The 14,807-nt window shown below is 58.8% G+C and overlaps 3 protein-coding genes across 7 annotated transcripts; 2 read left to right on the top strand and 1 right to left on the bottom strand.

Annotated features, from left to right (window-relative positions):
- Window positions 1-343: 343 nt before the first annotated feature.
- LOC128075870 (chloride intracellular channel protein 2-like) lies at window positions 344-5,321 on the bottom strand. 2 transcript variants are annotated; one of them, XM_052673004.1, is made up of 7 exons: window positions 5,150-5,321; window positions 2,923-3,032; window positions 2,607-2,732; window positions 2,036-2,142; window positions 1,745-1,926; window positions 1,539-1,661; window positions 344-822 (listed from the first exon to the last, which is right to left on the bottom strand). In XM_052673004.1, the coding sequence occupies exons 1-7, from the start codon at window positions 5,195-5,197 to the stop codon at window positions 754-756; spliced, it is 765 nt and encodes a 254-aa protein (XP_052528964.1). In that variant the 5' UTR covers window positions 5,198-5,321; the 3' UTR covers window positions 344-753. The 2 variants fall into 2 exon arrangements, with proteins under 2 accessions (XP_052528964.1, XP_052528963.1); XM_052673003.1 differs by having other exon boundaries at window positions 344-1,661; window positions 5,150-5,318.
- A 565-nt stretch (window positions 5,322-5,886) lies between these two features.
- On the top strand, window positions 5,887-10,073 carry LOC128075868 (protein eva-1 homolog C-like). Its single transcript, XM_052672998.1, is given in 9 exon segments — window positions 5,887-6,280; window positions 6,283-6,378; window positions 7,379-7,578; window positions 8,399-8,522; window positions 8,630-8,782; window positions 8,872-9,015; window positions 9,111-9,182; window positions 9,352-9,441; window positions 9,556-10,073. Coding segments are annotated over 9 exon segments (1,527 nt in total). The 5' UTR covers window positions 5,887-6,012; the 3' UTR covers window positions 9,936-10,073.
- A 1,269-nt stretch (window positions 10,074-11,342) lies between these two features.
- CCNB3 (cyclin B3) lies at window positions 11,343-14,741 on the top strand. 4 transcript variants are annotated; one of them, XM_052672999.1, is made up of 12 exons: window positions 11,343-11,446; window positions 11,817-11,924; window positions 12,000-12,083; window positions 12,197-12,315; window positions 12,500-12,575; window positions 12,872-12,973; window positions 13,068-13,160; window positions 13,341-13,478; window positions 13,746-13,901; window positions 14,063-14,212; window positions 14,296-14,426; window positions 14,512-14,741. In XM_052672999.1, the coding sequence occupies exons 2-12, from the start codon at window positions 11,832-11,834 to the stop codon at window positions 14,579-14,581; spliced, it is 1,212 nt and encodes a 403-aa protein (XP_052528959.1). In that variant the 5' UTR covers window positions 11,343-11,446; window positions 11,817-11,831; the 3' UTR covers window positions 14,582-14,741. The 4 variants fall into 4 exon arrangements, with proteins under 4 accessions (XP_052528959.1, XP_052528960.1, XP_052528962.1 ...); XM_052673000.1 differs by having other exon boundaries at window positions 11,441-11,482; XM_052673002.1 differs by lacking the exon at window positions 11,343-11,446 and adding an exon at window positions 11,498-11,516.
- The last annotated feature ends 66 nt before the right edge of the window (window positions 14,742-14,807 follow it).

The raw sequence follows: 14,807 nt of genomic DNA, 5'->3' as shown, positions 1-14,807 counted from the left end.
TGGATCATGTCTTGGGCAGGAGGGTGACCGTGGTGTGGGACAGAGGTGCTCACTGTGTGGACAAAGGCATGCAGATCCCTAACTGTGCTGCTAGAAATGACTCGAAAGGCTGGGGGGATGGGTGGGCATCACCCTTCCTTTGAGTGTTTTGCCCACAGCCAAGCAGTGCTGCAGCCCCTCACATCAGCAGCTTCACCTTTCTCTTCCTGCTTGCTTCTGGCAATGCTGCATCACCAAACGTAGGCTGTGAGAGAAGCCCTGCGTGCATGGGAGGTCCCTCCTTCCCTCCTTCCCTCTGCCCACCCTGTGCCCAGAGGCCACGTGCTGACAGTACACAAGCAAGGCGTATTAAAATAGAGTTTATTGCTGTCTTTAGTTACAATTAAAAAAAAAGAGAAAAACCAAACAATACCAAACAACCCAAAACTCATCAATATAAAAAAAACAGTCCCCAAAACCTGTGCTACCAAAAGCAGGCTTGCAAGGACACACCTTTTAGTGCAAAGAGGGAGGTGGCAGTGAGAGCTGGCGGGTGGCTCTGCCAGCGAGGGTCTGCATGGGACCCTCACACTCACTGTACAGTATTTGTTGCTGGCCGTGGGGGCTGGAGGGGGTTGACTGTGTTGGTGGGAGCCCTGGGAGGATCTGGAGGCATGGGGAGGGAGGTTGGGGGTTTGACTTCTCTGGCAGTGGAATGGGAGGAACAATGCTAACCAGGGAGCGCGGGTAGGACCAAAGCTGTCCAGGTATCTCCTATGGACACAGCAGCTTCTGCCTGGGGCTGCATTGCAGAAAGCAGAAGGATGCTCTGCCTGTGCCTCTCTCCAGCTCAGGTGGGGAGGGGCTGATGCAGAGCAGGGAGGTGGAGCTGCATCTCCCCTGGGGCCCTCCAAGATCTCAGAGCCAGTTGGAACCTCGTAGCCAGCGCCAAGTGCTGGAATACCCCGGAGCTGCAGATCTCTTAGGAGAACCCACAAAGCTCTTCTTTCCCAGCCACCAGAAGATCCCTGGTGCTGTCCCCAGCATCTCCCTGCCCTGCTGTCCAATTGAGGAGATGGATGCACGCTGTCGATTATTGCCACAGATAAATTGTAGGGGAAGAGCTTGTTGGAGTCTGGATGCCTCAGGAGAAGAGACTGCCTGAGCACAGGTGGTGGTGGGACCCTGTAGGGACGTGCCATCTCTTCCATCTCCTCCATCTCAGGGACACACTGGGAGAGATCTCAGCTCTTCCACAACAGATGGGGCCTCACAAGAGCAGAGGTGCTCTTGTGCTTGACTTTTCCCATCGTGTGCCATGTGAATTGTAGGGGTGGGGACACGGTTCCCCCCACAGCCACACGGTGACCAGTCCATAGGTACGGTCCACGCTGGTGGCACGTGGGGGCTGCAAAGCAAGGCGCTCTTTCCAAAAACTGGGGTGCAGGGATGCCACAACCCCCCCTCCCCCAGCCCCTCTGTTGGCCAGGGTTTGGTGGGAGGTGATGTCCTGCAGGGGGCTAGGTCATCTTCCTGGCCACGCTGGCATAGGTGTGCACGATCTCCTCGTCTGCAGGACACGTGTGGCTGAACTCGTCACAGGCGTAGGCGTTGTTGAGGTAGCGCCAGACACCCGTCATGTCAGCTGGGATCTCGAAGTCGCGGTACTTTTTGGCTGCGATCTGGAGGGAAGAATGAAGCTGAGGCCTCACCAGCACCACTGGGTGTGGAGAGGACACCAGATTTGGCTCTGGGTGTCCCTTACCTTGATGATGTGCAGCTTGGGCAGCAGGTTGCAGTCAGCCAGCGTCAGGTGGTCCCCATCCAAGAATTTCCTCTTGGAGACGGTGATGTCCTCCATGCTGTCCTGGTCGATCTCCTCAGGCAGTGGGGTGGTGAGGTACTGATCCAGCCGCTGAAACTCCCGCAGCAGAGCCTTCTCCAGGTCTGGGCGGGTAGAGAAAAGCGTGGCATCATGCAGGGGCCCGGTCCCCCCCCTGAGCCCCTACCAGGCTGTGCTGAAAGGAGTTGGGGTTCCCCAGCTCCCGTTCCTTACTGCTATTTGCTTCCTTGCGTGAGTTCTTGATGTACGCCGAGAACTTGGCAAAGATGTCACTGCCCACGTCGAAGGACTCCTTGTATTTGGGGCTCAGATGCGGGTACCTGGAAGGAGATGCTGAGGTCAGCTGAGGACATCTCATGCCTGGTGGTACCCACAGGTGGCACAGGAGGGGGCTGAGCAGCTGCAGAGCTTTAAATAACTGCAGCTGCTCCGTTAGCACGGCTGTTTGCCATAGGGAACAAACCGTGGGGCTTGGAGACGCTACCCCAGGGTGCTGCTCGAGGCTGACGTGTGCAAGGAGGATGACAATGAATGCACTCAGCATTTCCTCTTTTGAGCAGGGCGTTTGCTTTGGCAACGAGCAGGCAGAGGTGGGGGCACCTCCTGTCCCCTGACAGCAATTGCCATCGCCAGCTGCAAAACCACCATCTTATCCTCACCCCCCCCCCCTCCTGCTGCTCATCCTCCTGTTGTTCCCTGTCCCATGCTGTCCCCCCACCCCGCATGCTCTCCTGCCTCAGTTTCCCCATCCGGCCAGCCCTGCTCAACACGGGTTTGCAATTACGTGGGTGGGCACAGGGTCTGCTCCAGGAACTCCTCGATCTTGATGAAGTCGGTTTTCAGCTCCCGGTTGAACAGCAGGAAGGGCGGGTTGGTGCCTGGTGCTAAATCTTTTAGCTCTTCGGGTTTCCTGGGGCAGAGAAAGGAAGGGGGAAAAGCTGGGGTGAGCGCAGCTGGAGCGCCCTGCTCGCATGCTGGGCCGGGTTTGGGCTCTGGGAAATGCCCCCCCCCCCCAACTTTTTGGTGTCTCAAACCCATGTGTAAGTGATGCACGTGGCTGGAGGGCAGGGACTGACCCCAGCACGGTGTTGGCACCTCACCTGGTCATGTCCACCGTGGTGACGTTGAACTTCACCCCTTTGAGCCACAGCACCATGAAGAGGCGCTGGCAGAAGGGGCAGTTCCCAATGTTCTCTCCATCCAGCCCAGCCTGCGGGGATAGCAGAGAGGTCAAAGCCTGCCCTGAGGTGAAGCCAGGAGGAGAGGAGGAGGAGGTGGAGGAGGATGGACAGCTCAAGGGAGAGGAAGGGAGGGTCAGCTTGGCTGGGACGCCAGGCTCAGAGGGGAAATGTGCTCATGTTTGCCAGGAAAAGCACAGCTTGTTTTTGTCTGCTGCACTGCACAGCCTTAAAGCAGCCAAGCGAGAGGAGTGAGCATTGCCCACCCCAGGGAGGAGAAGGGGTTGGGGAGCACAGCCACCACCACCACCTGGAGGAGAGTTTGGGATAACGTTGTGGCGCAGGGGTCCTGAGAGGAGCTGGCAGGTTAGAAAACAGCCACCCCACCCTTAGGCCATCAAACATCTCTGCTCCCTTTCCCCTCTCCACAGTCTCTACAAGCCAACACCAATGTCATCCCTTGGAGCACCTCCAGCACTGGTAGCTCGGTGAGGCTGTCCTGAAATGAAAATCAGGATGGCCTCTGCAGGAAGCAGAAAATAAACCTTAGCCAAGCCCATCTGAGGATGCTCGGAGCCAAATGTTATCAGGAGGAAGCTCCACTAGCACTCATGGCACCAAATAGCAGGGAGAGGAAGTCATTGCTCTTTGCTTCCCCCTCCAGCAAGAGCTTCTTCCTCTGCTCAGCAAGAGCTCCTGTGGCTCCCCACTGACTGTGCCCACTGCTTTCCCCTCCAGATGATGCAGAAACCCCTTCAGATGATGACAGAAACCATCTGGATTGTGGAGAAACCCTTGAGATTGTAAAGAAATCCATCCAGATGATGAAGAAAACCCTCCAGATGATGGAAGAATTCTTCTTGATGATGGAAGAACCCCCGCAGATGATGGAGAACCCATCCAGATGATGGAGAATCCCTCTAGATGATGGAAGAGCCCCTCCAGACAATGGCAAAGCCCTGAAGATGATGGAGAACCCATCCCGATGATGGAGAATCCCTCCAGATGATGGAAGAACCCTTCCTGACGATAAAGAACCCTTCCAGATGCTGGAGAAACCCTGCAAATGATGGAAAAGCCCCCAAGCCAATGGACGAAGGCAGCCAGGGAGGTGCAGGCTGTCAGCCCCTACCCGAGGCCCCACGCCTGCGCGAGGCATCAAAACCCCAAAGTTGCTCACAAGTTCCGGTGGTTTAACGCAGAGTGAAGCAGCACGAGGAAGAGGGAGCACTCTGTGAGCTGCATCACCCCGACATCCCCCAGACCCACCCGAAAGATCTCCCTAAAAGAGCTGGGGGGCACATCGGGGTGGGCTGCGCAGTGACGCCGCGCACGGAGCGCATGGAGGGCGACGCGTCCGTCAGTTTGCCAACGGATGTGCAAGAGGGGGTTTTTGGTGCTAAATTAAGATTTAGGGGAAGTCCTGAGGCCGCCAATTTGTTTTCTGTTTCCCTTCCCTCCAAAACCCCCCTCGACGTGCTGCCGCCATCACAGCAGCCGTGCGCACGTCTTCCTCTTCCCAAAGCCATCCTGGGGCAAAAAGAGGTGCAGAAGAGGAGATGTGAGACCTGAATCCTTATCCTCAAGCATTGCTCTGGGCTCAGCCTGGGCTGGGTGTCTGGAGAGCGTTGCTTTGGGGAGAGGGGATGGGGGTGAAGCCCGTGGTAACACTTCCCAGTGCTGATATCCAAAGAGGGGAGCAGGGACGGCGCATGCGGCTGCAGATGTTTGTTTGGAGCAGGAGTGTGGGAATGTTCCCGAGGAAACACTTGAAAAATTGCTCAACAGAAGGAAGGAAAGGAAAGAAAAGGAAAGAGAAGGAAAAAACCAGCCCATTTTCTAGTGAATTATCCTCAAGGCTGACCGGAGGAGCTGCCCCATCCCACCCACGCCGGGGCACCCGCTCCATTTCCCAGCCCCACTGCGTTGTGCTTCCACCCTCCTGTTGCTTTCCCAGCTGGGTTGCTTGTTGCACTTCTGCAGCTGCTCACCTCTCCGCTTCTCTGCAATCGCAGTTTCCAAGGGATGCACGACCACCTCTGGAGCGGAGCATCCTCTGGAGCTCCCCACGCCACCCAGCTGGCCGCCGATCCACAGAGACACCCCAAATGCCCACCACCCACATGCAAACAGACCTGGCCAAACCCACCTTGACAAAGAGCTCAATCTCGGGCTCTTTCACCGGCCGGCTCTCCATAGCAGGGATCGCAGCGGGGGGACACAGCACACTCACTGCTGTGCTGAGTTTCGCCTGTGCTCTGCGGCGCGCGGCTGCTGCACCTCGGGGTGGGCTGGGACTGGGGCTCGCCCTTTCCTTCCCGTCCGAAGCGGGGAGGAGCGATGGGGTGCAAGGAGGGGGAAGCTGCGGGGCCTCCCAGCTGTGACTCAGCACGCATCTATCAGGGAGGCACTGACGGGTCCCCAGCCAGGCTATCGCGCCCTCCCAGGCGTCTCGATCACCTCTCCAATGGGAATAGGGTTATTTTTTTCTACAGGAAGTGTCTTCACCACCCTCCGGTTCTTTTTTTTTCCCCTCTCCCTGAGTTTCTTGCTGCTGTCCCGCTGGATCCCACAGATACAGGACAGGAGCACGATGCCACGATGCCCACCCTGCTGCAATGGGGGTGTGGGGCTGAGGGTTTGGGGAAGCGTGGAGGGCAAACCCGGCCGCTCGCCACCACCTCCTCACAGACAGCCTTACACAGGAAGGCATTGCAAAACACCCATTCCAAGGCCCCATTCCCGGAATTTGGGCTGTTTCATGGGAAAGATGCCCCCCCTTGCTTTCCTCCCCAGGATGCCTTTGGGTGGAGCTGGCTGCTGGGATGAGCCCAGCAACGTGCCATGGTGCCGTGCAGCCAGCACCAGCTTTGCACAAAATGGGGTTTTTGTTGCGCCCCATTCACCCCAGCTTGGATAAGCTCAGAACTTTTTGCAAACAATCTGTGAATGAAGAGAGCTTCCTGCTGCTGCTAAGCACAAGGCAGCCCTTCCCTTCCTCCCCAGCACTCAATGACCGGACATGTGCTGCGACACAGCCTGAAGCACGCGTGTATCCTGGCCATAAGCAGAAAGCGGGGTGCAGGCTGGGGACCCCACTGCCCTCCTTCATCTGCAGCACAGCCCTCAAAAACACATCCTCTGCTCCCGGTGGCACTTGTCCCCGTGCTGTCCCAGCTGCCCAAAGCGGCCCCAGTCGCTCTGCAGTGCACAGAAGGACCCATTGTCACTGCTGTGCCAGCCCCCGCCCCGGCGCCAGCTGCTGCAGGGACCGGGCAGTGGCAGAGAGCACTGGTGGCACCATGGTGGCCACGCTGGTTGTGGCCCTGCTGCTCCTCTGCCTGGCTGCAGGGACAGAGGCCAGCCCGGAGCTCAGCGGTGAGTGGGGCGCAGGGGATTTGGGGACCACGAGGGGTGGGGTGTAAACCAGGCTTGGCTGGGTGGCTTGTGGAGTGTGGGGGATCCCATGGGAGATGCGCTGACTCTGGCCCAGCACCTAAAAAGCTGCTGTGGGGCAGGTGGGGAGGATGTGATTTCATCTGGGCAGAGCTGACGGCACAACTCTGGGTCTGAGTCAGTCACACCACGAGGAGAATCGCCCACAGCCTCCCTGCTGATGCTTCACCCCCCCAAAAAACAGCGTCTGAGCGAGAGCGTGTCAGTGCTGGGTGGAGGCACTGTGATGCTTCTGCCACTGGAGGAACCTCTGCTCTAAAGCACAAACCCCATCCACATCTCTGCTGTCCCCTTGGATGCTGCTGGCCCCTGGGAGCAGCGCTGGCTGCGGCTGACGAAGGGTTGGTGGCCATAGGGGAATTGAAAGGGGCTCTTTGTGCGGTTGAGCCTGGCACTGGTTTGTGGATGGAGGGACAGAGGGACAAGCGTGGGGCTGGGAGCCAACTCTCCCACCTGCTTGTGTTCATTTGGGGGCTGGGGAGCTGCTGGCTGTGCCCCGCCTTCCCAGCACCCTCCATCCTGCATCCCCGTGTCCTGCATCCCTCAGCAACCTGCATCCTTCCCTGTCCTTCATCCCTCAGCATCCTACGTCCCCCAGAGCCCTGAATCCTGCCTGGCAGGAAGGCTCATCGCCCTCTCCCCACCCCCAAGCCTTCAAACAACAGAGGGAAAGCACCAAGATAAGTTGCTTTGGGACACAAACTACACAGGATTAAAGGAGAGAAACACCCCACGCTGGGAATTCAGGATGAGAAGCGGGAACTCTGCCCACCCAGAAGGATGTGGGCTGGGAATTTCTCATCCATCGGGCTCTTCCCATTTCCGCTGATCATCTCCTGGTCATCTTTTCTTAGTGACCTTGGTGACCATTCTGGCCATCATCTGCGATCCCTCCTCAGCTCACTGCTGTGTCCCCCTGCAGGGTACCTACGCAAGGTGCTGCGGAACCACACGGTGCACACGTGTGATGGGGAGCAGCTCCTCATCCTGTGCCCTCGCAAGACCACCATCAGCATCCTGGGTGCCTTCTACGGGCGCCGCGTGCCCAGCCCCAACCTGTGCCCCAGCCCCGGCAACGTGTCCCAGGAGAGCACCGAGTGCATGTCACCCACAGCCCACCTGGTAAGGGCAGCGTCCCGGGACATTTGGGCTCGTGTGTGGCTGTGTTTTGGGGGCATTTCTAGGAGAGCAGGGTGCGTGGGATCCCCTGTGCTGAGTCCCTGGGAAGTGGCGCTGCTGCAGCTCAGCCAGCACCAAAAGCCAGCGTCCCCTGAACGTCCCCTCAGCGGGGACGGTACCAGGTGCGGCGTGAAGCCTCGTCCCCATCTTGCGGCCGTGAGCTTGCATTGCACGGGGCCGTCCTGGAGCGAGGCTGGGGCTGCGAGGGCGTTGCACGGAGCTGCAAGACATGCGCATGCCTGCAGGGGTGTTGCGCAGAGCCCTGTGTGCGCGGCTGCGCTTGCAGAAGTGCTGCATGGGGCAGTGGAAATGTGCACAGCTACTTGCAAAGGCGTTGCACGGAGCTATGTCAGTGTGCATGAGTATTCCATGAAGCTGTATGAGTGTGCATGCCTGCACGGGCATTGCATGGATCTTTGTGGTTGTGCGTGCTTACGAGGGTGTTGCTTGGAGCCGCATGAGTGTGCCTGCCTGCATGCATGGATCTTGCAGGAAGCTGAGTGTGCACGCCTGCGTGCTCGCAGCATAGACATTGCACGGAGCAGTGTCTGTGCACACATTTTGTGCTGCAGTGCAGCTGTGCGTGCCTGCCCGGGCACCATGCACAGTCTGATTTGGGATTTGGACACCAAAATTGCCCACAAGACCACGTGGCCACTGTGGGGGCGACAACAACAGCCACAGGACAGAGGTGACAGCATAGAGGTGACAACGGCCCGGCGTCCTTCCACCAGCCTCACACCCGCCCCGCTTTGCCCTGCAGAAGCTTCTGGCTGAGTGTCAGGACCAGCAGTGGTGCCAGTTCTCGGTGCACAGCCAGGTGTTCGGGCCGGATCCCTGCCCTGGCACACACAAGTACCTCATCGCATCCTACAAGTGCCGGCCAGGTGGGCAGCACCCACGGGAACCCAGAGCTGGGCAAGAGGAGAAGATTTGGGGTGTCACGCTGGGTCACCCTAGGGTATCACCCTCTGCCCACCTCCTCCCTCCCCAGATAACCATCGGGTGAAGACAGTGTGTGAGAACAACGAGCTGAGGCTGCACTGCAGGCCGAAATCCGTCCTGGCCATTTACTCTGCACACTACGGACGATTCCTGAGGGGCAAACCTGAGTGCGACGCCCCCAACGCCGGGGGACCCCATATTGGTATGAGGGGGAGGGGGTCGCAGCCCGAATGGTGGCTGGGAGCTGTGCTTAGCGCTGTGCCGATGGCCAGAGGTCCCGTGTCCCTGCAGAGTGCCTGGCCCCAGATGCACTGCGGAGGGTTTCCAAGAAGTGCCACCGCAAAGGGAATTGCACAGTGACTGCTGACCAGGCCAACTTTGGGGACCCATGCCTGCCCGGCACGAGGAAGCAGCTGCGGGTGTCCTACACCTGTGGTGAGAGTGGGACTGCGGGGCTGGGGAGGCTGTGTGTCCCCCACCCCTGGGGACAAGAGGGGTGGTGACACTTGGGATGGTGTATCTCATTGCAGTGCCCAAGCAGCTGCTGGAGGAGGTGGGCCCAGACACCTCGGATCCCTTCCTGCTCTCAAACTACATGCACGGTAATTTGGGGAGCAGAGGGGAAACCATCTCGTGCCCAATAGAGATGGAGAACCTCATAGCAATCCACCTCAGAGCAAACAAGGGTGTTTTCTGCTGGGGAAAAGAGGGGGTCTGGCACATAGACACCCCAAGGGGAGGCGGCCCTTCACGTCCCCTTGTTCACTGCAGGTGGCTGGTACAAAGGGCCCAGGTTCTCCAGGCTCCGGGAAGACCGGATGATTTTTACTAGCTCCCTGGCAGCTTTTGCCCACCTCCGGGGTACGTGGCCCCAAAGTATTGGGTTGGTGGGGGGGGTCTCCAGGCCCAGGCACCCTGTGTGTTGCAGCAGGGCGTGCACCCCGATGCCTCTCTTTGCTCTTTTCCCCCCACCAGATGTCCCTGAAAAAGTCGCTCTCTACTTTCTCTGCGGGGTGTCGGCGGGCCTCGCTGTGCTGCTGTGCATCGTCAGCCCCAAGGCTGCCTTCCTGCGGGAGGCCAAGGAGGTTCTGCTGGGCCCAGGTGGCCGCTCAGAGGCAAGCAGGACCAAACTGCGGGACGAGCAGGATGAAGACCTGCCTGACGACAGCTCCTCCGACTCCTCCTTCCGCCGCCTCACCCGCGCCTACCGTGCCACGGAGAGCATCTTCGGCCCCGAGCTGACGGCAGCCATGGAGGGAGCGGCCGAGCAGCAGGGCCGTGGTGGGGAGGAGATCTGGATGCCCAAGGAATCCAGTCCCTACACCATCCAGAAGATCAAATCGGCTACCAAGTGAGGAGATGAAGGACGAGGCGCTGTGCCGGGTGCAGTGTTGGCTCTGTGCCTCCCTGGCTGGACGGTGAACCCTGCTTACTGGGGAATGGGCTTGCTTTTTTTTAGCAAATAAAAGCAGAAGCTCAGAGTTCAGGAAATGGAGCTGTCACACCCAAGCTCCTGCCAGCGTATCCCCAATGGGCTCCGGGTCCTGGGGAAGGGGGGATTCCCATGGCCCTGAAAGGACAGTGGGGGACACATGGTCTGCAGCCACCTACACTGCATCACCACCAGCTCTTATCCCACTTCAGTCTCTCCTCTGCCATTAACAGTGGAAAGGGGAGGAGGAACAAAATGTTGAACTCCAATCCTGCTCATGCTGCTCAGCTCCGTGCGACTGGCACCGGGCCACGGGGAGCAACAAGTCAGGCCTGTTTGAGCCTGGGAAAGGGAAAGGATTTAGCTTGGGAAAGGAAGGAAAACCCATCTCTGTCCATCCCACAGATGATAATTCTCGCTCCTCCTCTCAACCCTGAGGCTGTGCCAGGGCAGCAATCCCAGAGCAAACACCTCCCAGCAGATGCTTCTCATCCTCCCCATCACCTCCAAAGCACCCAAGAGCCTCCCGAGGGCGGTGCTGCAGGGACTAGAAATTCCTGCTTCCCCCCATCAAGCCAGGCAGACACCGACCCGGCCCAGGCAGCTCACTGCTGCACAGCTGCAAGTTGTTGGCTGGGGATGGAAGCCCACAGGTGGCTGCACCCGTTTCCCAGGTGAGGGTGTGGTGTGGCCCACAGGATTTCTGTGCAGGGAGCACAGCCCTCAGGGCTTCTCGTCAGAGCAGAGCCGAGCTCGCCTTCGTTCAGGCCTCAGAGCCTCAGGGCCAATGGTGGGAAAAGCTATTTCATCAATAAAGGAACCGTGTAAACAAGATAAGAGGGCGACTTTTCACATAATCTAAGAGCAACAGGACAGGGGGAGGTTTTCAGTCGGGCTTTAGTGGTAGGGAAGCTGCAGACTCAGCCTGTGTTCACCACAGACACCGGGCCTCATTAGGCCTCGCTGGGCCCAAGCACAGCTCTGCAGCCCCCCCGATGGAGATGCAGCCCCCAGAGCTTCCAGGAATTCGGGCCACGTGTCAGAAAAGATGTGTGGAGGCCAAGGAGGTCATGCAGGGCGCTAAGGGCCTCGCTGCGCTGCCGGCAGCGCATGGCACCCCACCGCCGCCGCCATGACACCGCCAAGCCGCCATGACACCGCCAGGCCGCCATGACGCCACCCCCAACTGCCCCAGCCCCGCCCCCAACCGCCGTAACCCCGCCCCCCTCCCCTCCGACGCTTCTTATTGGCTGGCGAGGCAGAATTTTAAACTCTTTTGCCCGCCCCTAAGCAACCGCATCCATCCCGGCGTTCCCATTGGCTCTCGTGCGGAGCGGCCCGCTCGCTGATTGGCCACGCGGCTCGACCAGTGCCGGCAGCCGCCGCAGCGCTGCTACTTTCAAAAGAGCCGGGGCCGGCGGCGGCTGCGTGCAGGTGAGCGGCGGTGGGATGCATTAGCCTGGAATTCCCGTTTGTGACCCCCTGGTTTTATTCCTACCTACGTGTGGAGCTCCGTCTTGTGTCACTGGGTGCTGAGCTGGGCCCTTGCCCTATAGGCACCGAGACCTCGTGGAGGGAAGGAGGGGTGGGGAGGTCCCACTGCACCCCTCTCCCCATATCTCTTTGCTTCTCCCACCCCCCCCGGTGCTTCCCGATGTTTGGGCCTCTCTGCGGGGCTGGGAGGGCGCCTCTGAGCTTGCTATTGGTTGCATTGGGCCCTGCAGCCCTTTCGCTGCGGGTGTGCGGTGAGATTTGTATCCCCTCCCCCCCTCATAACTGTGCCCACCCCCCTCTTTGCTCGCAGAGGCCGAGGAGGAGGATGCCGGTGGCACGCAGCAGCAAGGCACAGAGCAGCAAGCAGCCCCGAGCCAGCAAGGCGCCCTCTGTTACTGAGAATGTCCCCCAAGAGAAGGTATGGCTGTGGGCTATGGGCAGTTTGGGCTCCCTATGGGGTGCCCCCAGCCCCACATCACTGGCTGTGTTGCAGGAGGAGGGCTGCCAGGCCAAACGCTCCCCATCCTCGCCCCAGGGAGGACCCAAGAAGAGGTCAGCGTTTGGGGACATCACCAATGTGAGTGCATTGCTGTGCTTCCAGCCCCCTCACCCACCCTTCCCCCAGAAGCACAGATGAGCCTCACCTTATCTCTTTGCTACGTTTTTGTCTCTTTTCCCCCCCAAAACCAGGCTCACAAGAACCAGACAGTGACAGGGAAGAAGGAGGGGGTCAAAGCTCCCACCCACAAAGCAACCAGGGCCCCCTCTGCCCCGATAGTGGCCAAGAACAATGAGATCAACCTGAAAAAGTGAGTACCCAGGTGAGATGGGAGCAGGGTGTGGGGACCAGCACCCACTCGCAGCCATCCCTGTGGCGTTGGGGTTTCCCTGGGGTGCTGGAGTACGTGAGCAGGATGGGGGTGGGCAGGAGTTAGATGGGGCTTTTTGGAGACCCAGGAGATGTTTCCCTTCTGATGTTTTTGTCCTATCCAGGTCCTTGAGGAAAACCCCCCCAACAGATGTTCCTGTGGAACCTGAGAAAGATTCTGTGTCTGAGGAGCCTGTGCAGGTATGAAGCTGTCCCAGGTGATGGACCCCAGGCTGTAACCTGGCCCCCAGCTCTATTCTAGAGGTACTGGGGCATCTCTGGAAGCTGTTCAGTGTGCTGGGATGGGAGCTGGAGGCTAAACCTGCTCCTAGGAGCCTCTCCAATGGGAAAGAGAGGAGTGACTGCTGTGGGTCAGCTTGGAGAGAGGGTGTGCTACCCTGAAGAGCTCTTGGCTACCCTGAAGAGCTCTTGGCTACCCTGAAGAGCTCTTGCAAGCTTTCCCCATGCCTGTTCTCACTGCTGCCTTCTCCACACAGCAGGTCCCAGTGGTGGAAGACATAGACAAGGAGCAGCTGGGAGACCCCTATGCCAATGCAGAGTATGCCAAGGAGATCTTTGACTACATGCGAGAGAGGGAGGTGGGTGATGAGTGATGTCTGCCTGGGGAGTCCTGCGTGGGGTGGGAGGGGGCTCATTTTGGGAGGGAGTCCCTGACTTCTGCTGCCTTGACAGGAAAAGTTCCAGCTCCCTGATTACATGGAGAAGCAGCCAGATATCAGCAGGGACATGCGTGCCATCCTGGTGGACTGGATGGTGGAGGTGCAGGTAGGCAGGCATGGGGAGGGGGCTTGGATTTGTCCCATGTTTTATATAGGGCGCGAGCCACTCCGGACCTACGAACGTCCCCAGTTCAGAGCTCCTCCTCATCCCCTTCCCCATGCTGATGATGAGGCTGTGAATGCCCCAGAAATTCAGGCTTTTGCCCGTCGCCTCATATCTTTGCAGGAAAACTTCGAGCTGAACCATGAGACACTGTACCTGGCAGTGAAGCTGGTGGATCACTACCTGGTGGAGGTGGTGAGCATGAGGGACAAGCTGCAGCTCATTGGCTCCACTGCTGTCCTCATCGCCTCCAAATTCGAGGTGAATCTTGGGTGTGGGTTTTGGAGAACGCTGGGGCTCTAAAGCCCTGGGGTGGCTCACCCATCCTTGTGCTGCCCCTCTCTGTGCCGAGGGCTGAATCCTGCCTACTGGAGACCTGGCTCCTCTCTGCTGTTTGGAGACTGCCAGGGTACCGGGGTGTCACGATATGATGCTCCTGGCAGGAGATGTACCCTGAGAAGGCCTGAAAATTGCGTAGGCTCCCCCCAAATGTTATCAGGATGAGTTCTGAGCAGTTCCTCCCTGCAGGAGCGCTGCCCTCCGTGCGTGGATGACTTCCTGTACATCTGCGACGATGCCTACAAGAGGGAAGAGCTCATTGCCATGGAGACGAGCATCCTCCGCACCCTCAACTTCGACATCAACATCCCCATCCCCTACCGCTTCCTGCGGCGCTTTGCCAAGGTGGGGCTCGGCCACCTCCCATGGGCTGTGACACAAAGGGAGGGAGAGAAGGGAGGGTTAGGGGTGATGGCGTTGACCTGAGGCCTTGGGATCTGCATCCGGTGCCCCAGAAAGAAGGATGCTGGGGTGGTGCTGCTTAAATCTGAGCCTTCTGCCCACAGTGTGCCCGTGCCTCGATGGAGACGCTGACCCTGGCCCGTTTCCTCTGTGAGATGACCCTGCAGGAGTACGACTACGCACGGGAGCGTCCCTCCAAGCTGGCTGCCAGCAGCTTGCTGTTGGCGCTCACCATGAAGAACCTGGGTGGCTGGGTGAGAGTGGGAACGTGGGAAGGGATGGAGGGCCGAGGTGACAGCGCAGGGCTGGCTGTGGCTTACCCCTCGTCGCTCCGCAGACCCCCACTCTGGAGTATTACAGCGGGTACTGCGCTCAGGATCTGCACCCCTTGGTGAAAAGGTTGAATTTTCTGCTCACCTACCAGCCCTGTGACAAGCTGAAGGCTGTGCGCACCAAGTACTCGCACAGGTGAGTGTGCCAGCAGCCCCTGGGGGCTCTCCTGGGGGTGCCAGGGCTGCTGCAGAGCTCTGTAACCCCACACAACTCCTTGCAGGGTCTTCTTCGAGGTCGCCAAGACAACCCCCATGGACATGATGAAGCTGGAGGAGAAGTTGAAAAGCTAGCCCTGCCTCTGTACATAGCCTGTAAATAGCGGGGTGGGAGCACTGTGTACATAAAAGGGGGGAGAAAACAAAAAACCAAACCCAAACACTGTTTTTACTGAATGGGGAAAAAAAAAAAAAGTGATGTAGAGCTGTCAATAAAATATTGTGTATATCTTAATGTGGTTGTAGTAGGGGCTGCACGTGGAGGGGATGCAGGGACAAAGGAGGGGCTGGAACAGTGCCC

The sequence above is a fragment of the Tympanuchus pallidicinctus genome, unplaced genomic scaffold, assembly GCF_026119805.1.
Source record: "Tympanuchus pallidicinctus isolate F22 unplaced genomic scaffold, pur_lepc_1.0 scaffold13, whole genome shotgun sequence".
In the NCBI taxonomy this organism is placed as follows: domain Eukaryota; kingdom Metazoa; phylum Chordata; class Aves; order Galliformes; family Phasianidae; genus Tympanuchus; species Tympanuchus pallidicinctus.
This window is presented reverse-complemented; position numbering and strand designations above follow the sequence as displayed.

Bases quoted from the DNA above. Each gene is read 5' to 3' on its own strand.
- CCNB3 (XM_052672999.1), top strand. From the start codon at position 11,832: ATGCCGGTGGCACGCAGCAGCAAGGCACAGAGCAGCAAGCAGCCCCGA. The intron at 12,084-12,196 runs GTGAGTGCATTG...CCCCAAAACCAG, and splicing joins CGTTTGGGGACATCACCAAT to GCTCACAAGAACCAGACAGT. The intron at 14,213-14,295 runs GTGAGAGTGGGA...GTCGCTCCGCAG, and splicing joins TGAAGAACCTGGGTGGCTGG to ACCCCCACTCTGGAGTATTA.
- LOC128075870 (XM_052673004.1), bottom strand. From the start codon at position 5,197: ATGGAGAGCCGGCCGGTGAAAGAGCCCGAGATTGAGCTCTTTGTCAAG. The intron at 2,733-2,922 runs GTGAGGTGCCAA...TCTCTGCCCCAG, and splicing joins ACCACGGTGGACATGACCAG to GAAACCCGAAGAGCTAAAAG. The intron at 2,143-2,606 runs GTAATTGCAAAC...ATCTCCTTCCAG, and splicing joins CAGACCCTGTGCCCACCCAC to GTACCCGCATCTGAGCCCCA.